Source organism: Somniosus microcephalus, chromosome 14, assembly GCF_052327205.1.
Source record: "Somniosus microcephalus isolate GS21.2 chromosome 14, FLI_Smic_1.0, whole genome shotgun sequence".
Classification (NCBI taxonomy): Eukaryota; Metazoa; Chordata; class Chondrichthyes; order Squaliformes; family Somniosidae; genus Somniosus; species Somniosus microcephalus.
In genome coordinates this window covers 87,302,304-87,329,032 of record NC_141000.1, presented here as the reverse complement: position 1 = coordinate 87,329,032, position 26,729 = coordinate 87,302,304, and the positions used below count along the sequence as shown (strand labels likewise).

At 44.3% G+C, this 26,729-nt stretch overlaps 1 protein-coding gene across 1 annotated transcript in view; it reads right to left on the bottom strand.

Moving 5' to 3' along the window:
* The window catches only part of gpa33a (glycoprotein A33 (transmembrane), paralog a), a 58,451-nt gene that overhangs the window by 9,122 nt on the left and 22,600 nt on the right, over positions 1–26,729 (bottom strand). Inside the window, exons 2-4 of the mRNA XM_086006881.1 lie at positions 20,865–21,031; positions 14,549–14,762; positions 11,205–11,369 (exon numbers count right to left, since the gene is read on the bottom strand). Coding sequence (XP_085863007.1) covers positions 11,205–11,369; positions 14,549–14,762; positions 20,865–21,031 — 546 coding nt within the window. The remainder of the gene's footprint in view (positions 1–11,204; positions 11,370–14,548; positions 14,763–20,864; positions 21,032–26,729) is intronic.

The window sequence follows — 26,729 nt, the reverse complement described above, 5'->3', positions numbered from 1 at the left end:
AAGTGTCAGATGATGGAGTCTCTGTTGCGGAGGACATCTAAGCTTGAGCAATAATTGGCCACACTCCGCAGGGTCAGGAAGGTGAAGGGTTTCTGGATTGTACTCTCCACGATGTGGTCACCCAAGAGGCAGTGCTGGACAGTTCAGAACACGGAGTGTAGATAGAGTGGGTGACCATGTGAACGTACAGTAGAGGAAGACAGAATTCACCAGTGTAAGAAGTCCCTCAGTTATTAGAATTCTCCAATAGATACTTAGGGGGCGATTTTGTCAATGGGGGTGCGTTGGAGGCGTGACTGCTGCTGGTCAGGTTTTAGTCCCGCCTCCATCGACTTGTGGCCAACCCACGCTATTTTTCCTTGATTGACCTTGTTAAGCCCGCCCAACGGGCTCAGCAGGCCAATTAAGGGGAAGCCAGTTACAGAGAACATTTTGACAGATGAATTGTCATCGTTTGACAGCTCTGTGAAGCTGTCAAACACTGACATTCTATGTTGTTTGATGAGTTCTTGTATTCAAGACTCATCAGACCCCTTTCTTTAGCAGAAATTAGATGGATGTTGCAGTGGAGAATGCAGCAGCCATCGGTCATCTCTGCCGGTGAGATGCGAGACTCTCCGCATCCCCAACTGTTGAAGCCTGCAGGAAGAAACAAAGGTAAGTAAACATTTTCTATCACTTTCCACTCACCTCAACACTTACCTCTCCACACTTGCACCCATCACAGCGCACTTTTGCACCCCTCCGACTCCCTCCTCACCTCGGTGACCCTGGCGGGGTTTCCCGACGTCGGGAAGCCCGCGCCTCTGTTGGAAAAATGGGGATAATCCTCTTAACTGCCTGTTAACTACCTGTTAACAGGCAGTTAAGTGGCTGTAATCCCCTTCCCGCCTCCAGGAGATGGGACCCGGCGTGGGTTGGCTACCCGCCTCCTGGGAAGATGGCACGGAGGCGGGGTGGGATGGGCACCCGCCCACAGATTCTGCCATTTTCCTGGCAGTCTCGCTTCCAAACCCGCCTCCCCAGGGCTGGCAAGATCGCGCCCCTTGTGTTGTACAAGTCTGAGGTGGACAGTGACAATAGGAGGAGGATCCTGAGCAATAATGTGGATTCGTGGATCACCACCTGATGGGGTGAAAGGGAGTTAGACTAAAAGAATAGGAGAGTGCTAGTACTGGAGAATTCTATAGTTAGGGGCAGCTTTTGCAGTCATAATTGGAAGTCCCTAGTGCTATGTTGCCTGAGTGGTGAAGGACATCACTGGCTGGTGCAGGAAGGAAGGGGCACTGCTGAAAGTTCTAGAACGTTATACCAAAGGGATTTGCATTAATTGAGAATCCATATAGTCAGAGTTAAGTATTAGGAAGGGAAATGGTACAATTCTTGTTGTGCATTACAGGCCATCAAACAGTGGAGATGAGATAGAAGTAGAGATCTGCAGACAGCTCAAAGAGATATGGAAGAACAGAGCAACAATACAGGGTGATTTTAACTATTTCAAGACAGACTGGAATAAAGGTAATGCATGTGGTCAAAGTGAAGAATGCATCCACAACTGCTTCCTAGGTCAATTTGTTTCTAGTCCAATAAGAAGCACTGCATGATTTAGTGCAGGGAAATGAAGGGTAGGATAACAATTTGTAAATTAGTAAATAGTAGCAGAGAGCAGGATTAAAACGGAGTGTACTTAAACAGAGTGTTTTAATTGGGAATTTGGAAAGAGTGGGAATTCGGAGAAGAGGGGGAAGGAGTTGCTGCTTTTTGCCTACACTAAGTGTAGTGCTTTGTGTTACAGGTAGATATTTAATTTCAGTACCCATAACTTATTCTAGGTCGAGTAAGTAGTCAACAAACTACACTAAATTAAAGGTACCTAATTACAAATTTTAAAACAAGGTCATATAGGGATGGCAGTGCAGGTGGTGTGCCGCAACTGCAGCATGTGAGAGTTTGTAGAGAGCATTGTGACCCCGGACAACCACGTTTGCAGTAAGTGCATCTTGAGGAACTTCAGCTCAGAGTTTTTGAGCTGGAATCCGAGGTGCAGACATTGCGGGGCATCAGGGATGGGGAGAGTTACCTGGACACTTTGATCCAGGCAGTCACACCCCTTAGGTTAGGTAGTGGGTACAGGTCTGGTTAGTGGTAAGGGACAGGAGGGTGTGACTGCAACTCAGGCAGGTAAGGGGATCCCAGCTGCAGTGCTGGAGGAGCCTCAGCCTTTGCCCTTGTCCAACAGGTACGAGGTTCTTGCTGCCTGTGTGGATGAGGGAAAAGCCTGCAGGATGGATGAGCAAGCTGACCATGGTACCATGGTGCAGGAGGCCATTCAAGTCAGGGAGTGAAAGGGAATGTAGTTGTGGTAGGGGACAGTATAGTCAGGGGGATAGAAACTGTTCTCTGCAGCTGCGACCAAGAGTTCCGAAGGTTGTGTTGCCTGCCTGGTGCCAGAGTTAAAGTCAGCTCCTCGAGGCTGGAGGAGAACTTGGAGTGGGAGGGGGAGGATCCAGTTGTCGTGGTCCACATAGGTAGAACTAGGAATGAGGTTCTGCTGAGGAAGTTTGAGGAGCTAGGATCCAAAATAAAAAGCAGAACCTCAAAAGGTAATAATCTCTGGATTGTTACCTGAGCCACGTGCAAATTGACATAGCGACAAACAGATTAGAGGATTAAATGCGTGGCTCAAAGTGTGGTGTGGGAGGAAGGGGTTTCAGTTCATGGGGCACTGGCACCAGTACAGGGGAAAGAGGGAGCTGTGCCGTTGGGACGGGCTCCACTTAAACCGGGCTGGGACCAGTGTCCTGGCGAACTGAATAACTAGGGCAGTCAACAGGACTTTAAACTAATGAAGGGGGGTGAGAGGATTCAGGAAAAAGAGTAAATTTAAAAGCAGTGAGAGAAATGGCAAATCTCTAGAGTGGAGTAGAGTTTTGGGTAAAAATAAGCAGAGTGAGTCAGGAAGGGACAGAGAGGAACAAAGGTAATAAGGCATCAGTGACTAAGGTGACATCAGGGAAAAATAGAAATAAGTCAAAGCTAAAGGCACTATATCTGAATGCGCGAAGCATTCACAACAAAATAGATGAATTAATAGAGCAGATAGAAATTAATAGGTTTGATCTAATAGCCATTATGGAGATGTGGTTGCAAAGCGACCAAGGTTGGGAACTAAATATTCCAGGATACTTAACTTTTAGAGGAGATAGGCAAAATGGAAAAGGAGGAGGGGTAGCCCTGATAATAAAGGATGGGATAAAGACAGTAGAAAGGATCTTAGCTCCGAAAATCAAGAAGTAGAATCTGTTTGGGTGGAGCTAAGAAACAGCAAGGGGCAGAAAACATTGGTGGGAGTTGTTTATAGGCCCCCAAACAGTAGTTGTGATGTACGACAGAGTATAAATCAGGAAATTAGAGGCACATGTAACAAGGGTAATACAGTAATCATGGGGGACTTTAATCTACATATAGACTGCGCAAACCAAATTTGCAGTAATAGTGTGGAGGACAAATTCATGGAATGCATGCATGATAGTTTTCTAGATCAGTATGTTGAGGAACCAATTAGGGAACAGGCTATTTTACATCTAGTATTGTGCAACACGAATGGGTTAATTAATAACCTTGTGGTAAAGGTGCCTTTAGGGAAGAGTGACCATAATATGATAGAATTTTATATCGAGTTTGAAAGTGATTTAGTTAAATCTGAAAGTAGGGTCTTAAATCTAAACAAAGCAAACTACAGGAAACTTTTGATTAACCGGCCCCTAAATAACCGGAAATGTCGGTTAACTGGCAAAATTCAGGAGTCAGTTTCAGCTAACTTTTATTACTTGCACAGCAACAACTTGAGGAAGGCAAGGGTTTGGCTGCAGCTGTTGCTAAGCTACAGAGACGCTTGCAACTTGTGGACGTTCTTCTGAAGCTAAGCAACAGGGTTTATTGCTTCATACGGAGCTCTAAGGTCCGTATCTTTCACTATAGCGTTCGGTTATCCGGAATTGTTGCTGAACCGGCACCACGTCGGTCCCGTCCGTGCCGGATACCAGAAAGTTTCCTGTATGTAGTTATGAGGGGCGAGTTGGCTAAAGTAGATTGGGAAACCACGTTAAAAAGGTATGATGGTAGAGAAGCAATGGCTAGCATTTAAAGAATTAATACATAATTTACAACAAATATACATTCCTTTAAGGCACAAAAACCCCACAGGAAAAGTGGTCCAACTGTGGTTAACAAGAGAAGTTAAAGATAGTATTAGATCAAAGGAAGAGGCTTATAATGTTGCCAAAAAGAGTAGTAAGCCTGACGATTGGGAGGATTATAGAATTCAACAAAGGAGGACCAAAAAATTGATAAAGAAAGGGAACATAGAATATGAGAGTAAACTAGCGAGAGACATAAAAACAGACTGCAAAAGCTTCTATAGGTATGTAAAAAAGAAAAGATTAGCGAAAGTAATGTGGGTCCCTTACAGGCTGAGACAGGAGAAATTATAATGGGGAATAAGGAAAAGGCAGAGAAATTAAACAAATACTTTGGCCCCGATTTTCTGGTTGCCGTTGGGCGGCTTTTCATGCGGCCGGGGGCCGAAAATCGGCGAAAAAGCGGGTCGGGACCCCCCCCCCCCGCCTGATTCCCCGCCCCGTCCGACTTTCGGCCTGCCGTTTCCCCGCGCCCCGCTTCAGTCCCAGCCGCCGCTGGCGGGACTGGTCGTCGGAGCACTAACAAGCAATTATCTGCTTCTTGAAGTTGATTTTCCCGTGCCATTGCGACTTTGGGGCTTTCCCCACCTGAAACCCGCCTGCGGGGAACCCCGCTGCTGAGAGCTGGTGTGAAGCTTGCTAGCTGTCAGCTGCAGGTAAGGAGAAGCTGCGCTTTAAAGGGCCAGCACTTGTATGTTGAAGGACCTTGTTGTTGCAGGTTTGGGGCTACTTCTTCAAGGCTTAGGCACAGCTGTGGAAGGTTGGAGCCTCACACACTTCTCCAATGCGATCTCCTGGGAAGCCCCTCTCGCCACCCTCAGCGCTTCCTCAGCGGAGCCATCTACGAGAAGCGTGGGATGACTTTTTTTCCTTCCCTTCTTGCCATTACAGGAACTCCAGCAGCAGAGGCGGCAGCAGCAGAACCAGGAACAGCATGATGAGCACCAGGAGCACCAGGCTGCTGCTCACTCACCTGAAGCTGCACAGGCCAGAGGGGGCCAGCGTTTGGAAGTGGCTTGAGAGCACCTTGCTGCGCTTTAGGGGGCCATGGGGACCCGTATCTGCACTGGCAGTCCTACTCAGAAGGACTTCCAGGAGGATCTGGTTTCTCTGATCAACAGATGGCCAATGCTCCTCAAGAGATGTCATTTTCTTATGTGCACTCACCATGTTTTCCGTACCCTGGCGAGTTATCTCCTCCATGGAGCTTGCCAACCTTTCCATGGTGATGCGTTCATGCGCCAATGACTCCACAAAGGCTCTGCTCATGGTCGCTTGGGACTCCTCCATTCGCTCCACACTCGCAGCGACCCTGGAGACAAAACCTGCCAGAGACTCCTGCATTTGTGCATGGAGATCCATCACCTCTTCTCTTGCGGATGGACCCAGAGGCAGAGGGTCGACATGCAGCTCAGCTGAGCTGAGCTGGCAGAGTCCTGCGCCCTCCGACGAGGACTCTCCACTGCTGTTCCTGTCTCCAGAATCTGCTGAGGCTCACTGGTGAGCTGTGAAACACCAGGTGACAACACTACTCTATGTCCCGAAGGTCCCCTCGAGGTGCGAGTGTCTGCGCTGGTGCTGGGTGCGCTTACTTCTGCTGACGCTGCGCCCTCAGAGGTTGGAGCTTCCTCTGAGGAGTCTGGCTGCACAGCCTCTTCCTCCTCCACAGTGAGGATGGGGGCTCTGGATGGTACTGTGGGGGAGTAAAGGAAGGAGTTACAGATGTAATGCCAAGGTTCTTCTGGTGACTCCCAGCGAGTTGGCATCTGCTGACACCTGCATCCATGCAGCATTGGTCTCAGTGGGAGGCCTCTTCCTCCTTGACCTAGGGAGGAGGACCTCCCTGTGGGCCCTAACCCCATCCAATAATGCCTGCAGTGAAGCCTTGTCAAATTTGGAGGCAGCTCGGGGTCTGGCACTGGCCACAGCTGCTGCAGGCTACTCTGCCATCCTGTGTGGTTCATTTGGAAGCCTTCAGAGGATGCAGTGCTTGCCATGGACCTTGAAAGCACCACGAATGATGACATCATACTGTGGGGATTTCTGACTCAAATTGGACAATTAGCAAGGCTTCCCACATGCTGGGAATTAATTGGCCACTTGAGGGAAAATTGCGTGGAGCTGGCTGACACTTTTTTATGTGTGTCAGAAACCTCACATTCGGGGAAGTCCAACCATTCCCCACACAAGCCGAAAATCGGGGTCTTTGTGTCTGTTTTCACGGAAGATGACGCAATAAGCTTCCCAGAAATAGTGGAGAACCAAGGGTCTAGTGAGAATGAGGAACTGAAAGAAGTTAGTATTAGCGAAAAAGTAGTATTGGAGAAATTAGAAAGGAGGGAGAGAGAAAACGGGGAACTACAGACCAGTTAGCCTGACATCAGTAGTAGGGAAAATGCTAGAATCTATTATTAAGGACTTGGTAACAGGGCGCTTAGAAAATAATAATAGGATTGGGCAGAGTCAACATGAATTTATGAAAGGGAAATCGTGTTTGATAAACCTGTTAGAGTTTTTTGAGGTTGTAACTAGCAGAACAACAGTGGATGTGGTGTATTTGGATTTTCAGAAGGCATTCGATAAAGTGCCACACAAGAGTTTATTAAACAAAATTAAGGCTCATGGGATTGGGGGTAATATACTAGCATGGACTGAGGATTGGTAAACGGACAGAAAACAGAGAGTAGGAATAAACGGGTCATTTTCAGGTTAGCTGGCTATAACTAGTGGGGTACCATAAGGATCAGTGCTTGGGCCTCAGCTATTCACAATCTACATCAATGATTTGGATGAGGGGACTAAATGTAATATATCCAAGTTTGCTGATGATACAAAGCTGGTGGGAATGTAAGTTGTGAGGTGGATGCAAAGAGGCTTCAAGGGGATATAGACGAGCTAAGTGAGTGGGCAAGAACATAGCAAATGGAATATAATGTGGAGAAATGCGAAGTTATCCACATTGGTCGGAAAAATAGAAAAGCAGAGTATTTTTTAAATGGTGAGAGATTGGGAAATGTTGGTGTTCAGAGTGACCTGGGTGTCCTTGTACACGAATCACAAAGTTAACATGCAGGTACAGCAAGCAATTAGGAAAGCAAATGGTATGTTGGCCTTTATTACAAAAGGATTTGAGTATAAGAGTAAAGACATCTTACTGCAATTATATAGGGCCCCGGTGAGACCACAGCTGGAGTATAATGTGCAGTTTTGGTCTCCTTACCTAAGGAAGGATAGACTTGCCATAGAGGGAGTGCAACGAAGGTTCGCCAGACTGATTCCTGTGTTGGGGGGATTGTCCTATGAGGAGAGATTGAGTAGACTAGGCCTATATTCTCTGGAGTTTAGAAGAATGAGAGCTGATCTCATTGAAACATACAAAATTCTTACAGGGCTCGACAGGGTAGATGCAGGGAGGATGTTTCCCCTGGCTGGGGAGTCTAGAACCAGGGGTCACAGTCTCAGAATAAGGAGTCGGCCATTTAGGACTGAATGAAGGGAAATTTCTTCACTCAGAGGGTGGTGAATCTTTGGAATTCTCTACCCCAGAGGCCTGTGGAAGCTCAGTCGTTGAGTATATTCAAGACAGAGATCGTTAGATTTTTGGATATTAAGGGACTCAAGGGGTATGGGGATAGTGCAGGAAAGTGGAGTTGAGGTGGAAGATCAGCCATGATCTTATTGAATGGCGGAGCAGGCTCGAGGAGCCAAATGGCCTACTCCTGCTCCTATTTCTTATGTTGTTATGTTCTTATATAACCACAACAGTTAGGTTTAATGTAGGAATTGAAAGGACAATGATAATGGTGCTAGACCAGAAAAGCATGAAGCTCAGCAAGATACGAGGGAATCTGCCCCAAATTAACTGGACAGAAAAGTTAGCACAGATTGACAGATCAGCAGTGGGAAATCTTCATATACGAGATGCATAGAGCACAAAATAAATACATTCCATCAAGGTATAGAGTTCCATGAATAAATAGAAAGATTAAAACTAAAATTTAAGAGGTATATGATAACGTTAGAGCTAACAATGTTAAAGATAGTCTTGAATAGAGAGTATAGTGAGGTCGTGAAACAGGAGATTAGATAGACTAAAAGGGAATACAAAAAAACTAGCAAATAATACAAAAGGAAATAGTAAGGACTTCTTTAAACAGAATTAAAAAATATAGGACTACTGAGGGATGAAGGAGATAGTTTAATTACAGATGATGAAGGTACAACAGAGACATTATGGCATGGGACTGTAGAGTAGCTAATGTAGCACCTTTATTCAAAAGAGAAAGAAGGATAAACTGGACAACTACAGAGCAGTTAGTCTATCATCTGTTGTGGGCAAATGCTTAGATTCCCTAATTCAAAATCAAATTTGTAAGCATTTAGAATTGCATAGGTTAATAGAGGACAGCAAAATGGATTTGTGAAAGACAAATTGTATTTGAAAAATATAAAATAAATTAATACAAATCACGAAATGTATAGATAAAGGGAATGCAGTTCGAATACTGTGTGCAGTTTTGGGCACCCCATTATATATAGGACATTAAAGCCATAGTGAGCATACAATGTAGATTAAACAAAACACTAAGTGTATTTCCACTAAAGGAGAGAAAGCCAAGAAGAAATTTGAGAGCGGTTTTTTTTTAAGATTATGAAGGGTTTTGATAGATTTAAAAGGGAAAGTCAATTTTCTCTGGATCTGGAGCTGGCAATCAGAGGTCATCAATTTAAAACGATCACTGAGAAAGTGAGGAGAAAGTGAGGAGAAATTTCTGTCCAGAGAGAGTTACTGGCGCATGGAATGCTTTGCATCAGGGAATGGTTGAATCAGAGACCATTGCTTCTTTTAAGATAGATATTTGAAGCAGAGGCAGGTATAATAAGGCTATTGGGAGACCAGGGGGCAATGAGATTAGTTTTGGATTGCTCTACCAAAATGACATGATGGGATGAGTGATCTATGCACTGCTTACCAAGCTTTGGGAAGGTTCTGAATTTACTTAATTTAAAAAAAATTTACACAATTCAAACACAGTTCACCAATTAGTCATTTTGAAAGCTTTTCCCTCCTTTGTTGCACACCAAAAAAGATGCTATGGCTCATACACTGACCCTGCACCGTGTGAAATTTTAAGAGGAAATTACATTCAGTGCAAATCGAGTTCCCCCGATCTTTTGCGCTAGTTTAAAAAGCTGGCCCCGCCCACAAAACTGGCCATGCCCCGAATTAATCACCATTGCGAGTTTCCACTAATTGCGCTCGTTTGCGGGCTCTTAAAATTAAGCTGGTTCTTTTGGGCGCAAGGACACTAATAGGTACGTTTTAAAATCTTTTGAGTATCATTTTTTTTTAAGTTACCAAGAAACTGACTACTGTACACCAATATAACTAGCAAATGGTTCGGTATAGTTTTTAAAGTTATTTTCAGTTATTTAAAATCGGGTTACTCACAGGTGGTAGACTAGACACTTATTTTGGCTTATTTTTTGCGGTAAACCCGTTTTCAGCTGTATCAATCAAACTGTGCCAAGTTAACACTCTTAAATACATCAACGAATGTTTTTTGAAAGCAAAATTTACATTCTAAAACGCTGGTTAATGGCAGATTTTACGTTCGGTGATATGCAAATAAGTTTGAGTGGAAACTTGAGAAAGAAAAACACTTCTCAAAAAGGGTGCTGTTTTGGACACAATTTGTGCCCAGGTCGCTGATTATGCTCACAGTGGAAACTCTACTCCGCTATGTTTAACATAATAGACCTGGAGATGTAAAGACAAGGCATAGATCTGTGATAAGAACACAAGAAATAGGAGCAGGGATAGGCCACTTGGCCCCTCGAGCCTGCTCCGCCATTCAAGATGATCATGGCTGATCTTGGGCTCAAAGCCACTTCCCTGCCACTCCCTTATCTTGCAAAAATCTGTCTATCTCCACTTTAAATGTATTTAATGACCCAGCCTCCACGGCTCTCTGGGGCAGAGAATTCCACAGATTTATGACCCTCTGAGAAGAAATTCCTCCTCATCTCAGTCCTAAAAGGTCGACCCTTTATTCGGAAACTATGTCCCCAAGTTCTAGATTTCCCCACGAGGGGAAACATCCTCTCTGTATCTACCTTGTTGAGCCCCCCTCAGTATCTTATATGTTTCAATAAGATCACCTCTCATTCTTCTAAATTCCAATGAGTATAGGCCCAACCTTTCTTCATAAGTCAAACCCCTCATCTCTGGAATTAACCTAGTGAATCGTCTCTGAACTGCCTCCAATGCAAGTATATCCTTCCTTAAATAAGGAGACCAAAACTGTATGCAGTACTCAAGGTGTGGCCTCACCAATACCCTGTACAGTTGTAGCAGGACCTCCCTGCTTTTATACTCCAACCCCCTTGCAATAAAGGCCAATATTCCATTTGCCTTTTTGATTACTTGCTGTACCTGCATGCTAACTTTATGTTTCATGCACAAGGACCCCCAGGTCCCTCTGAACTGTAGCATTTTGTAATCTCTCTCTATTTAAATAATAGTTTGCTTTTTTATTTTTCCTGCCAAAGTGGATAACCTTGCACTTTCCCACATTATACTCCATCTGCCAAATGTTTGCCCACTCACTTAGCCTGTCTATATCCCTTTGCAGATTCTTTGAGTCCTCTGCACAACTTGCTTTCCCATCCATCTTTGTGATAGCTATCATTATAAAGAAGAGTTTTGGTAAAGAGCCAAAAGCCAGTTTTTCAGCGAATGAAGAAAAGTCTAAAGATTGAAAAATTCATAACATGAGACGTGGTCACCTATCACATCAGAAAAGGCAGTTGTAGCAAAATTTATCTCATTAATGATGCCAGCAGGCAGGTCACAACTGGATAAGATAACTCTTATAATAAAATCATTGGCATTGAAATAAAGTAAGTTAGCATCTGGTTAACAGGGGAAGCTACTTTGGAATATTGATAAGAAAGGCTGAACATATCCAAATTTAGATATCATTTACACCAAGTGCTACTAACTCTGAACAGACGTTTGGGGCAACGGTCTTTGCTGATTCTGTCCATTGAAACTCTGCCAGGAGTAGACTGGTTTTGGAGATCCTTCCTCGGAGTGACAGGTCAGCTTAACAGTTTGTCCAAATTCGGCTGTTCCCTCAATTGCACAAATCGGTTTTGAAGGAGGTACTGCAAGTCAAAGTCAGTATAGATTACTCAGGAGTTGTTTCATTTACCTCTCAAAGCAGTTGCCATGACAAAATTAATAAAATTTATACAGTATCATAGATGTGAAACTGTTTTCAATTTTCTGAGGTGCAGCATACAACAACCTACATATAGTGCCGTTAACATAGTAAAACATCCCAAGGCATTTCACAGGAACGATTATCAGACAAAATTTGACACCAAACCACATGAGACATTAGGACAGGTGAACAAAAGCTTGGTCGAAGAGGTAGGTATTAAGGGGCATCTTAAAAGGAGGAGAAAGAGGCGGAGAGATTTAGGGAGGGAATGCCAGTGCTTGGGACCCAGGCAGCTAAAGGCACGGTCACCAATGGTGGGGCAAAACAAAATCGGGGATGCACAAGAGGGCTAAGCTCTTGGGAGTTTTGTAGGGCTGGAGGAGGTCACAGAGATGGGAAGGGGCGAGACCATAGAGGGATTTGAACATTATTTGTAAGTCTTGGGCAGATTTGACCGAACTGTAACTTTGAACAGGTGCAAACTGTAAGGGATTAAAATTTCTGTCATTTTTGATACAAATGAATCATAAATAGTACAAGAGTAACACAAGAATGACCAACAACAAAATATATATTTTACTGCACATGATCCAAGTTATTAAACTCTCATTTTAAAAATGCCCAAGATCAGGTACTGGGAGGAAACTGCATTGGTTTGTGGGGGATAGGGAGAAAGAAAGGAGGAAGATAAAACATTGGGCTGAATTTTAATGGGGAAGGCGGGTTGGGGGCAGGGGGCTCCGAGGCAGTCAGGAAACTCGGGGGGGGGGAGAAACGGGTTTCCTGCAGGCCTTCTGACTTTAACGGCAGGGCCTGATTTGAATGGGAAGCCTCTGTTTCCTACCTGCAGCCAGCCAGATTGTGAGGCTGCACAGAGGGAGGGAAGGATCGCATTGGGGCCGGCCAGAGAAGCGTGGGGGGTGGGTGGAGGCATTGGATGAGGATCGCAGGCTGGGGGGCAGCCAGAACAGCACGGGATGGGGGTGTGGGAGTCTGGAGGGGTGGGGGGCGGGGAACAGCACAGGGGTGAAAATTGTAGGTCTGGCTGGAGGGGGGGGGGGGAGCTTCGTGGTGGGGAAATCGCAGGCCTGCGGGGGGGGGGGGGATTGGTGGCCTCGTAGTGGGGATCATAGGCCGGGGGGGGGGGGGCGGGGGGGAGGGGAAACGGAGGCCTCGGAGGGGTCTCCGATCTTTGCTGGGGCTGGGGGGGGGGGTTAAATACTTTTTAAACAACCCCCACGCCTCTAACCCACTGGGTTTTTAGGCTAAAATTCCCCCATTGTTTTGCTTTTCTTTCCTCTTTGAAGATAGCAAAAGTAATATTGCTCACCAGTACCAGACTGATAAAAACAGAATACACGTAACCTTTGAATGCAGACAGTATCCAAATACCCAGTGAGACCTAAATTGTGTCATTAGGACAACAGTTAATATTTTTAGTATTCTATAACTGAAAATTATCTGTGCTTCCACGAACGACTTGTAAGAGCTGAAAATATTTGAGACAGGTATGTTTTGCAGAATCAGGAACCTGGCACTTAGTTGCACAAAACATTAAGCATCAGATCTGTTGGCTAGAAATACAGGCCCAGAAATCGGGCTGCAACCAGGCGCACCACACCTGAATGGAGAGCCAGCATCTGGAGAGCCTTGGGCCTCAATTCAATGTTGCCGGCAAAGCGTGAAGAACCCGCCAGTGAAAAGGAGCTCAAGTTTGTGCCGCTGCTCGTGTCGCAGCAGCCCTCAGGCAAGTGTTGTTGGGGGAATTGGGGCTTGAGTTAGGGCTGGAACAGAGGGGAGGTCTGCATTGGGAGCAGCAATGATGAAGGGTGGCGGGAGGGTCACGGGGATTTGGAAAGTGGCGATCAGTTCCTTTAACATGGGGTCAGGAGGAGCACTCCTGCTCCTTTCAGTTCCAGATTCGGTTAAGTTACTTACCTTCTTTGTTGCAGGCAACCCCCAGGGCTGATTTCCCAGAGTGCAGCTGGTGCCAGCAAACCAATCTTAGAGGGGAAGGCTCAAACAGGCTTAAGGCCCCTTACTTGCATATGCAAAGAGCCCAACGCCAGTTTCAAGTGTACATAAAGGACGTTTCTTGTTTTTACCGAAGATGGTAGGTGGCGCACTTCCAGGTGGAAATGTGCGCGCGCTGCCTGTCTGCTATATTGGGGCCTCAGTAGTCCAAGCAGCGCCCAGAAAATTGTTCTTAACGAATATGGTAGGCGGCACACTTCCAGGCCCAAAAAATTGGGTGCTGCACAGACCAATATCTAGGCCACAGGGTCAATGATTGCAATGTGGAACAGCATTTTTCCTGATACTGGCACTTTAATTTTAATCAGGAGAATGTTTAAAGTGTTAATACCTCTGCCTCTGTATGCTCACTTCACTGTACAAGAAGTTACCAGTTGGTACAATAAACAGCTGCTGTTGTAGTCAAATGTCTGCTCTGCTCCACTTATTGGCGCTGAGGTATTGTGTCAGTAAGCAAAGTGAGGCGCAATGTTAACTAATACCAGCTGTTTACACCATCGTGCTCAGGTGGCCAAGGAAAGGATGAGCAATGTTGCTTTAAACAAGCTCCTGATCAAAGTGCTGGTGAGAGGAGAAACACAATTACAGATTGCGACATCTAAAACAGCCTATAGCATTCATCAACCTGAAACTATTTTAAAATCATAAGATATAGTAATTTTACACATATTAAAGCGGCTGCTTTAAAGCTGCTGTGTCCTGTAAAAAAAAAAATTATACAAACTTTTATATGACATTGCATATGCATTTTACAGCAGTCACCCAAGTTAACATTTTATTTTGCCCGATTTGTTTATTATGCTTAAAAATAAGTTAAATGATTTGGCACATTTTCTACTCCCACCATTTTCCTCCCATTCTGAAGATGATGATTCCATGAGTGCCAGGCATTCTCTCGCACAGTGTCAACTATTCATGTGCGAGTCTGCATAGGGTACGATGGGACACACACACACACACACACACACACACACACACACACTAAGGATACATAATAAAATAATAAAGACTAGAATAGTGTTTACATAAAAGCTAATAACATTACTACTTACATAAGCAGAAACAATTTTTTTTAAATGTCCTTACCCAATACAGTCACTTCTATTCTGCCTGTCCGCTGGCCTTCCAAGTCATAAGGCATTTTAACTTCAACCTCATAGGTTCCACTGTCAGTCATAAGTGTCTTCTTGATCATGAATGAACAATCATCCTTATCAACGTCTCCTGTAAAATTCGCTCTGCCCTTGTACAGGTCTCCAGCATCATAGATTCCACCCAAAAAGTATTGGACTACTCCAGTCTTTAAAAAAAGTAGAACAGCGACACTTAGAATTAGCAAAGTCCTGTTTACAATTCCTGTACTGGTATATGCATAGTTCTTATTATAATTTCAGGTTTTTACAGGACTGCTTCCTCTTTCAGTACCTTTTCAATAATCTCCCTTGTGGAACTGCATGATCTCGAAGATTAAGAATTATCTTATTGCAGTAATATGCTTGCTGGATTAAAGTAGGTCTCATGCTACCAATTACATCTCTTCTAATTGGAGTGTATTAAACACAGATCACATTTTCAGGCTGTAACTAATATTTAGTTACAATTAATATTGAGATACAAAGCACAAAACCTTTGGCACATAGTAGACTGTACATATATAAAATAAATACAACTAGGAAAATCCACAGTGGACTAATTATCCCTCGTGGCACTTGCTTCAACAGTTTATGCTTAGACAGAGAACATTAACGCATGACTTGCCTTACGGATACAATGGTGGTGAAATTGCTCTTTTGCAAAAGAACAAAACGGGCGATAGCAACTCGGCAGCCCGTTTTGCACCATGCTCAATTGAGGTCAATGGAAAAGAAAATCATGTGCAATGGACAGCCGATTTGCACTACTGCCTGAAATTAATTTCACCTCCAAAGTCTTGACTACTAGCAAAGTGAATACAATAGGTTTCACCTTCTCATATTATCGTTGTATTGGCATGTCAGCTGGAATTGAAATATGTCGAATGTAATACAAGTCACATGTTACAGCATTCTCTGTCTGACCAGATACCAGGAGGAAACTGCTGCATTTCCAGCTTCAGCTTTTAATTTCCTCAACTCTTTTGAAGTTGCGATTCTCAGATTACCCTGATGAAAATACATCCAAAAAGATAGTAACGCTCATACGATATACAAATAAATACATATATGGTAGCTTGTCGGATTTCTCATGATCCAATCAGCAAGAAAATAAAATGATATCTGCTAAATGCAAACACCATTCCATTGAAACAACAATGTACACACTCAACGTACAAAATTCCAGACAAATTCAATTGTTCACTAGGGGCGATAAGAAGTTCACAATAGAAATTTTTTACAGGCCCACCTGAATATTGCATCAGGTGGGCCTTGGGTTGAGGCACCCCCTCCTCCACAACCTCCCCTCCACGCCCCCCCCCCCCCGCCCCTGCCGTCATTTTTCAACTCCTGGCCGCCCATTTTTCAGACGCAAAACGGATGGCTAAGAGTTGATTATATCCCCCTTTGTCAGATGGTCAATTAGCAGAAATTGCTATGGACCTAATATGCAAGCTAGATTGCTTAGGTTTAACCATAACTTAACTGGAATTTCTTCTCATCAATATTCTCTTCGTAGTTTTTGTTTAAACTGTTCATGACATCATTGATCAAAATGACTTGGAAAGGTTACCAAGATCAACAATGGCCTGGATGTTGCACCGAGAATAACGGTGAGGCTAACAGCGCTCACCGTTATTATAGAAACATAGAAGATGGGAGCAGGAGTAGGCCGTTCGGCCCCTCGAGCCTGCTCCGCCATTTAATAAGATCATGGCTGATCATCCAAATTCAGTACCCTGTCCCTGCTTTCTCCCCATATCCCTTGATCCCTTTAGCCTTAAGAAATATATCTAACTCCTTCTTGAATATATTTAAAAAATTGGCCTCAACTGCCTTCTGTGGTAGAGAATTCCACAGGTTCACCACTCTCTGGGTGAAGAAATTCCTCCTCATCTCGGTCCTAAATGGCTTACCCCTTATCCTTAGACTGTGACCCCTGGTTCTGGAATCCCCCGCCATCGGGAACAGCCTTCCTGCATCTGGTCTGTCTAGTCCTGTTAGAATTTTATAAGTTTCAATGAGATCCCCTCTCATTCTTCTAAACTCTATGAATATAAGCCTGATCGACCCAATCTCTCTTCATACATCATTCCTGCCATCCCAGGTATCAGTCTGGTGAATCTTCGCTGCACTCCCTCCATGGCAAGAACATCCTTCCTCAGATAAGGCGACCAAAACTGCACACAATACTCAAGGTGTGGTCTCACCAAGGCCCTGTACAACTGCAGCAAGACATCATTGCTCCTGTACTCGAATCCTCTCGCTATGAAGGCCAACGTACCATTTACCTTCTTAACTGCCTGCTGCACCTGCATGCTTACCTTCAGCAACTGGTGCACAAGGACACCCAGGTCTCGTTGCACTTCCCCTTTTCTCAATCTATTGCTAGTCAGATAATAATCTGCCTTCCTGTTTTTGCCACCAAAGTGGATAACCTCGCATTTATCCACATTATACTGCATCTGCCCAATCACCCAACCTGTCCAAATCATACTGGAGTTTCTCTGCATCCTCCTCACAGCACACACGCCCACCCAGCTTTGTGTCATCTGCAAACTTGGAGATATTACATCTAGTTTCCTCGTCTAGATCATTAATATATATTGTGAATAGCTGGGGTCCTAGCACTGATCCTTGTGGTACCCCACTAGTCACTGCCTGCCACTCGGAAAAAGACCCGTTTATTCCAACTCTTTGCTTCCTGTCTGCCAACCAGTTCTCTATCCAAGTCAGTACCTTACCCCCAATCCCATGTGCTTTAACGTTGCACGCTCATCTCTTATGTGGGACCTTATCAAAAGCCTTCTGAAAGTCCAAATACACCACATCCACTGGTTCTCCCTGATTTATTTTACCAGTTACATCCTCAAAAAATTCCAGTAGATCAGTCAAGCATGATTTAGCTTTTGTAAATCCATGTTGACTTTGTCCGATCCTGTCACTGGTTTCCAAGTGCTCTGCTATTACATCTTTTATAATGGACTCTAGCATTTTCCCCACTGTCGATGTCAGGCTTACCAGTGTATAATTCCCCGTTTTCTCTCGACCACCTTTTTAAAATAGTGGGGTTACATTAGCTACCCTCCAATCCATGGGAACTGTTCCAAATCTATAGAATTTTGGAGGATGACCAGCAATACATCTACTATTTCTAGGGCCACTTCCTTAAGTACCCTAGGATGTAGATTATCAGGCCCTGGGGATTTATCGGCTTTCAATCCCATCAATTTCCCTACAAATACTGATTTCATTCAGTTCCTCCCTCTCTTTAGACCCTATGTTCCCCGACATCTCTGGGAGGTTATTTGTGTCCTCCTTTGTGAAGACAGAACCAAAGTATGTATTTAATTGATCAGCCATTTCTTTGTTCCCCATTATAAATTCCCCTGATTCTGACTGCAAGGGACCTACGCTTGACTTCACCATACTTTTTCTCTTTGCATATCTTTAGAAGCTTTTACAGTCAGTTGTTATGTTCCCTGCAAGCTTACACTCATACTCTATTTTCCCCCTCTTAATTAATCCCTTTGTCCTCCTTTGCTGAATCGTAAACTGCTCCCAATCCTCAGTTTTGCTGCTTTTTCTGGCCAATTTGTATGTCCTCTCCTTGGATCTTATGCTATTCCTAATTTCTCTTGTTAGCCACAGTTGAGTCACCTTTTTTGTTTTATTTTTATGCCAGACAGGGATGAACAAATTCTGTAGTTCATCCATGTGATCTTTAAATGTTTGCCATTGCCTATCCACCGTCAACCCTTTAAGTAACATTCCCCAATCCATCCTAGCCAACTTGCGCCTCATACCATCATAGTTTCCTTTATATTTATTCAGGACCCTAGTCTCTGAGTCAACTACTTCACTCCTCCATCTTAATGAAGAATTCTGCCATATTATGATCGTTCCTCCCCAAGGGGCCTCGCACAACAACATTGCTAATTAATCCTTTCTCATTACATAATACCCAGTCTAAGATGGCCTGATCTCTAGTTGGTTCCTCGACATATTGGTCCAGGAAACCATCCCATATACACTCTAGGAATTTCTCCTCCACGGTGTTGTTACTAATTTGGTTAGCCCAATCTATATGTAGATTAAAGTCACCCATGATAACTGCTGTGCCCTTATTGCACACATCTCTAATTTCCCATTTAATGCCATCCCCAACCTCAGCATTACCGTTTGGGGGTCTGTATACAACTCCCACTAACGTTTTCTGCCCCATGGTATTTCTCAGCTCCAGCCATACAGATTCCACATCATCAGAGCCAATATCCTTCCTTACTATTGTGTTAATCTCCTCTTTATCCAGCAATGCTACCCCACCTCCTTTACCTTTTTGCCCATCCTTCCCGAATATTGAATACCCCTGGATGTTAAATTCCAGCCTTGGTTACCCTGGAGCCATGTCTCCGTAATCCCAATGATATCATATCCGTTCACATCTATTTGCGCAGCTAATTCATCCACCTTATTACGAATGCTCCTCGCATTAAGACACAAAGCCTTCAGGCTTATTTTTTTTTTTTAACACTCTTTGTCCTTTTATAATTATTATTTACTGTGGCCCTGTTTGATTTACACCCTTGGTTTCTCTGCCTTCCACTTTTGCTTTTCGCCTTCCTATCTTTTGCTTCCCTTTCCTCTGTCTCCCTGCACAGGTTCCCAACCCCCTGCCATTTTAGTTAAAACCCTCCCCAACAGCACTAGCAAACACTCCCCCTAGGACATTGGTCCTGGTACTGCCCAGATGCAAACCATCCAGTTTGTACTGGTCCCACCTCCCCCAGAACCGGTTCCAATGTCCCAGGAATTTGAATCCCTCCCATTCCTCTAGCCACATATTCATCTGAAATATCCTTCTACTTCTACTCTGACTAGCATGTTGCACTGGTAGCAATTCTGAAATTACTACCTTTGAGGTCCTGTTTTTTAATTTATCTCCTAACTCCCTATATTCAGCTTTTAGGACCTCATCCTGTTTTTACCTATATCGTTGGTGCCTATATGCACCATGACAAAAGGAGTAAATTGGACAGCAACTTCCAGAGACCACACTTGCGCAGTTAAATGCGGAAATCTGGAAGTTGCAATCAGAGTTACCCTGCTCCTTCACAGGTTGGACTAAACTGGCACCTCACCAATAGATTCGACATTGAAATCCATGTAAGGGCGTAAAGTTGCGCTACTTACCCACGAAACACACCAAAAAAGGTTTGGGCTGGTGCATTCAGGTGTAAATGAATTTAACGGTGTGATAAGTCATAATTACTGCCAACTAATCTCTCTGGCACTGAAAATTTAATTTTATAAGTGTGGAGTCTCATTCCTTCAGAATTTAATTATTGTTGGTGATTTAAAAAGAACTTTTTTTTAAAACTTTTTCCGTCTGTCCCTTTTTTCTCTCTTAATCCCATCTTTCTTTCCCTCTCTTCATTTCACTTTCTGTACATGATTTAAATCTAATTTATACTTCCTGGTTTATACTTTCTGGTTTAAACACTGCGTGTTTCAGTGGAGTTTCTTCAATCTGATTGGTTGAAGAGCCACGCTGTTGTTTTCCCTGCTCACACATGCCACAGATCCCCTGTAAAGGGCATCATGCTGGGTCAGATGCCCAATGACAGCAAGTCTCCGCTCAAAAGTCCACAAAAACTCTGAGAAGCTGTCAGCGTAGTGAACAGCCATTGTTTCGGCGCTGACCGCAAAAATCCAGGCCATTATGAAAGAGCTGAATTGGCATATTACTGAGGGTAAATCATGACTATTGCTAATTTTAATTCAGCGCACTTGCAGTAATTCTTTCAATTCAGTACCTTAAATGAGTAAAAAAACAATGTTAGCATTGATTATAATTTTTGTAACCATTTAATTTCAGCACGGTGGCATAGTGGTTAGCACTGTTGCCTCACAGCGCCAGGGACCCGGGTTCGAATCCGGCCTCAGGTGACTGTCTGTGTGGAGTTTGCACATTCTCCCCGTGTTTGCGTGGGTTTCCTCCGGGTGCTCCGGTTTCCTCCCACAGCCCAAAGATGTGTGGGTTAGGTTGATTGGCTATGATAAATTGACCCTTAGTGTTAGGGGGATTAAATATGTGGGGTTACGGGGATAGGGTGGGGTATGTGTTGGTGTAGGGGTTATGGGGATCGGGTGGGATATGTGTCGGTGCAGGCTCGATGGGCCAAAATGGCCTCTATCTGCACTGTGGGGTTTCTGTGATTCTGTGATTCTGTGAAAACCACACCTTCCCCTTTATGACTTATACTTACCAGTTGTCCATCTGGATCATCTGGGAGTAGATACCATTCAATATTAAGTCCTGTTTTAGCCGTCACTGTAGTTGTATAATGACATTTTATCTGCAAATCATCACCTCTACCAACCTCTACTTGAGACTGAGGGACATCGACACTCATTGCATTCATAGCTGTTAGCACTGTAGATTAAAAAAAGGGGAGAAAAATCAGTCAACTTTATTAGGTCCAACTGAATCTGTACCACATCATTTGCTATTCCCTTCAACCAGATCAAAAAACTGGTCCATTGTTTGCTACAACACTTATACAATCCTGATTATGAGAATATAGAATGCAAAAATAAGGTAACAACTCGCTCCGCATGGCCAAGGACCCTGCCAACCTAAAATGGAGGACCCTGTTAGCCTAAAATGGTGGTGCAATGTCGACATCGCTGAGTCACTTGCATATTGTGAGAGATGATCATGTTAATTCAAGAAACTGAAGGCAGCAGGAAGTAAAATGCTAATATGGCTGGCACCCACGATGTCACACCTTGCTGGTGGAACAATGTAGGGTGGAGTGCAAAGGGTATACTGACAATAGGCGATCCGAAAACACATTACCATGCATTACCATAATGATTAGGTGATCGTGAAACCATTACCTGCATATTTTCTATATTATAAACCATTCAGTGAACTGTGACTTCTTTATTTCAAACTGCCAGGCCAGGACATCACTTTAAACTGTGTACATGCCTCGCTCGGGATTGGTGTAGAATGTACGATGTGTTAATGTCTTTTCAAAAGTAAAGCATAATAATGTGACCCACTGTATGAAAGATTGCTTGCTCTGGTGGAACCTGTCGAGACTCTGCTGGAGTCAGAACGGTGCTGTATCAGAGTAAGTCTCCCGGGACAACAGAATAAAACAACTGTTGAACTAAACCAGTATTCGACTCAGTGTTTGTACTGAACCAGATTGAGGACCAAAAAAATCCGTTTCAACATTTGGTGTCAGAAGTGGGATCTCAACGGACGATCACCGAGAATTCGCGAAATTAAGAGCCGAACTAGTTTTGGACGTGAGAGGAGGAAATGGGCCCCCGGAGTGAGTATGTTTAAATTTACCACTTCGGTTTTCCTCTGATCCGTAAGTCCGATAAAAGTTTTGCCACTCGCTAATTCTTGTGTGGTGTCCCGACGAGATCTGGGTCAATCTGGCGAATACTGTGTAAACTTAGGAAATAAGTATCCAAGTCGGGTAAAGCGCCGGCCTCGTATTTCACTTGGCCCGCTCAGGCTCCGATTGGACTAAAAAGTAGATAAGTGATTTTAAAGAAAGAGAAAAGGAATACTTGAAAGAAAGTAAAAAGAGAGAGTCGGGGACTCTAGAGCTATAGCAACTTGTACTCGGGGAGTGCAAGATAAGGGTCGTATAAGTAGAATAATTAGGCTAAGAATACCTGTACCAGGTGGTGACAGAGGCTAAGAATACCTGTACCAGGCGGTGACAGAGGCTAAATTTACGATTTGAATAATTAGGCTAAGAATACCTGTACCAGGCGGTGACAGAGGCTAAAATTACTATTTGACTATAGACGACTCACTGTGTTTTTGTTAAGTCTAAGTGTTGTACTGTGTTTTTGTTAAGTCTAAGTATTGTAAGTATTGTAGTGTTGCGTTTCATTTTGTGTGCCGGTATCCGTGAAATATATAAGACACGTGCAAAAAGTAACTCGAATCCTGAAAAAGAACCCTTAGTGTAAGAGAACCATGGGTAATTACCTAGATACCACAAGTGATGAGGGCAGTGCCTTACAAACCTTATGTGACCAATACCCGGACAAAGCCCAACAATTGAGACAACTCTCAGGGGGTTTAAATAAAAAGTTAGGCAGCGAACAATGGCCACTAGGGGGTCCCAAAAGCTTAGAAACGGTTAAACAAGCTCAAGAAGTGATTTGGAAAAAGAATATGGGAAGTAAGACTAAGAAATTAATTGGACTCTGGCGACAGTATTGCCAAGAAATTAAAGACAGTTCCCTATTAGCCAGCTGGCAAGAGAATGCTGTTAAGTTAGGAATAAAGCTAACTGAAGGAGGGAATCCTAAACCCATTGAAATACTTAAGAAAGAATGTGCACATGAGAAAAGGTCTAAATCTGAAATGGCGCCAGATAAAAAGGATAAAAATGAACTACGTAGTTCAATGGTTGGCCTTAGGTTGAAAGAGGGAGACGGAACAGATGAGGACTTAAACAATTGGACAATTAGAACTCCTACCGCGCCACCTCCTCAGCCACCCCAATATAATAACATTTATCCCGACCAACCTCTTACAAATCAGACTGGCTTGATCCCTATTACGTCCGTTACCAGTCCACCGACACCCTCCCTTACTGTCCCAAGTCACTCCCCAATCACGCCGATTTCTGATGTTTATATAGACCCTGTTGCTTGTCGAACCCGATCGAAAGATCCAACAAATCCCAAGAAAGACGTGAAACCGGGGAATACCCCTAGTCTGAATTGGCAGAAGAAGAAACGTAGACCCAGACAATTAGTACAACATAAACCAGCAAAAGCAGATGACACTGACTCATGTAGTGACCTTACTGATTCTGAAGACAACCTTTCACCCTTAAACAGTTCCGACTCAGAACCCGAAATTAGCCTTACTAAACCAAAATGAACGCCCAGAAATCTGCCGGTAAGAACAATGCCAAACCCGAATGCAGCGGCTGCCGCAGCCAACCCCACCATAGATGTATTTTTCCCTTGGAAACCTAATGAGATAATGGCTATCCTAACCGGTATGCCAGACAGGAAAAAGGCGCCGGCTAGGTTTGTGGACTTTCTTCGAACCACGATACAGGTGTACAATGCAGACTCCCGAGATCTATGGGCTTTGATTCAACAAGTTTTAACTCCTTCCGAACGCCTGACTCACCCTAATCATGCCGCTTTAGAGGCCGCCCACGCCCTCACAGCTGATAGGGAGCGACGCATGTTTGCAGCACTCAATGCTACACTCCAAAAACCTATCAATATATCTAATGTCCTAGATACTAAGCCAAAGAAAGATGAGGGACCTGAGGAATTTTTGGAAAGATTCTGTGAGGTTTATCAGGGACAGTCAGGGGACACCAATTACCAAGCAGGAGCCAATTCACCCCAATTCTGCGCCATTCTGATGAACTGTCTCCCGGCTGCTGTGGCGACAGCCGTTAAAACCAATAATATGAACTGGGCAGAAAATACTCCAACTCAAATGGCTAGAGCCGTAAAGTATCATTGGAAAGAGGGTAAAGGAGGGGGGAACCAACCCCAGAAGACAGTCAAAACAGAATATGTCGTGAAGGAAGTCCCAATTCAACCACACATGATAGACAAGACAGGGTATCAGATGGAACCTCAATACTGTAACCCTGGAGGGGTAGACTCTCAGAATTATGGATATTACCCTCATCCAAACGGCTTCAATGCTACTGCATACGGCCAACCCTACGCCACTCCACAACAGAATTACGGAGGTAGAGGAAGGGGTAGAGGACAAGGACGGGGATACCAAGGTCAAAGACAAGGGCAGTGTTATAACTGTGGAAAGGATGGACATTGGGTCAGAGACTGCCCATCCTTAGCCTCTGGAGACCCACCTAGGAGAGGCAGGGGAGGATGGAGAAGAAACGGAGGAGGACCTAGAGGCAGGGGAGGATATACCAATTTCTCCCAGAACAATCCATTCCCACAGAATTGACTAGCTAATCTAGTGGTCAGCACTTTACATTCGGACCGAGAACCCTTATTAATGTTGCAAATCCAGGATCAATGGTACCCCTTTTTAGTAGACACTGGAGCCGCCATGTCCTCTGTCCAATCGGACCTTAAACTTCCCCGATCCAACAAGACCCAGGAATTATCAGGCTTCCAAGGTCAAAGGACCAAGTATGCTATGTCAGAACCAGTTCAGGTGACCTACAAAAATCAATCTGCAACCCACCAATTTGTAATAACTACCGGCTTGGACTGCAATTTAATGGCCAGAGACTTACTATGTGCATTCCAACTCAAACTTGATTGTGGTGATGAAGGAATAGCAATAGGACATTGGGCAAATAAAAGGCAATGTTATGTTTCGACGACACCTCAATGGTGGTCACTCGACCTCAATGCATCCTCCTATCATGTGACACTGGCATATGATCGAAGTGGAAAGGATAGGACCCTTGAGGAGTATTTTAAAAATCAGGAAGGTACGGAATGGACAATCTACCTCAAGGCTGTAGTAACTGGACCTGAGGGAAAAGCAGAGTTTGTGCAGGTCCCCTTACACTTGTGGAAGCAGCCTTCGACAGTGGCCCCTCATATCACGCGGGAAGTTAACCAGTCTTTCCACGCCAAAGATTTGGGGCCCATGGTAAAACGAGCGATCGATCAGGCAAACCCTGAATGCCACCAGCCGCAACAGTTACCCGGAGATCTGATGGTCCAATTTTACCAAAACCCTGAGCCTAGCCTGACAGTGGTGCACCGTCATGTAGGGAAAGATATACTGGAGTATGTGAATCCCCAGGTATGGGCCGAAGACCCAACGCATGTAGGTCTAACCGGCATACAACCCATTGAGATCCCAGTGAAGGAAAATGTGACCTTGCCAACGGTACGACAATACCCTTTGAAGCAGCAAGCTATTCCGAGTATAGATAGACTCATTAAGGGATTGTTGGAGCAGGGGATTTTGGTAACATGCCAATCCAGTTGTAATACACCCATCCTAGCTGTTCCGAAAACTGGTAAGCCTGACCAGTATCGCCTAGTGCAGGATTTACGAACAATAAATGCAATTGTTCAGCCACTTCATGCACTGGTACCTAATCCAGCACACATCTTGGCCTCGATACCTGCTGATGCTAAAGTTTTTGCGGTAGTCGACCTCCAGCATGCCTTTTTCTCCCTGCCACTGGCCGCTACTAGCCAATACCTTTTTGCCTTCACGTACAATGGCCAGCAGTATACGTGGACTCGATTACCCCAGGGCTTTGTGAATTCACCCACCCTGTTTTCGCGGTGCCTTCAACAGCAATTACAGACACTGACATTAAATCGTGGCTCTAATCTGATCCAGTATGTGGATGACCTTCTCATTGCCAGCCCTGATGAGCTAAGTAACAGAGAGGACACTATTCAGTTGTTGAACTATCTCTCAGAATTGGGATATGTGGTATCTCCAGCTAAAGTACTAGTGGCTAAGAAGACAGTTAAATTTCTTGGAGTTATGTTATCAGCAGAGAACCGCAGTCTGGAAACCAGTAGAATACAGCCAATATGCGAGACACCAGCCCCTAAAACGGCCAAACAAGTCAGACAGTGGCTGGGAATGGTTAATTATTGTCGACAGTGGATACCTAATATTGCAGTATTAACCAAACATCTGACTCCCTACACGGCTAAAGAGGGAGAGTTTGAGCTGGAACTAGAGGCACAGCAGGCATTTGAGGAATTAAAACAGGATCTGGTCCAAGCACCAGCCCTGGGACGACCCCTGTACGATAGACCATTCCAGTTATACTGCACAGTAATAAACGATTGCTCAACAGCAGTCCTGACCCAGAAGCATGGAGATAAGCATCGACCGGTAGCTTATTATTCATCAAAAATGGATCCGGTAGCTTTAGGACATCCCTATTGCACCCAGATCCTTACAGCCGTCTACAACAGTCTACAGTCAGCCGCTAACATGACACTTCAGCAGGATATTACTGTGTATAGCTGTCACTCAGTCACTGCGTTACTGGGGCAATTGCAGACCCAACACCTGACTACCGCCAGGCAAAATAAGTATGAAATATACTTACTGAACAATCCTAGGCTTACATTTAAACACTGTAGCATTA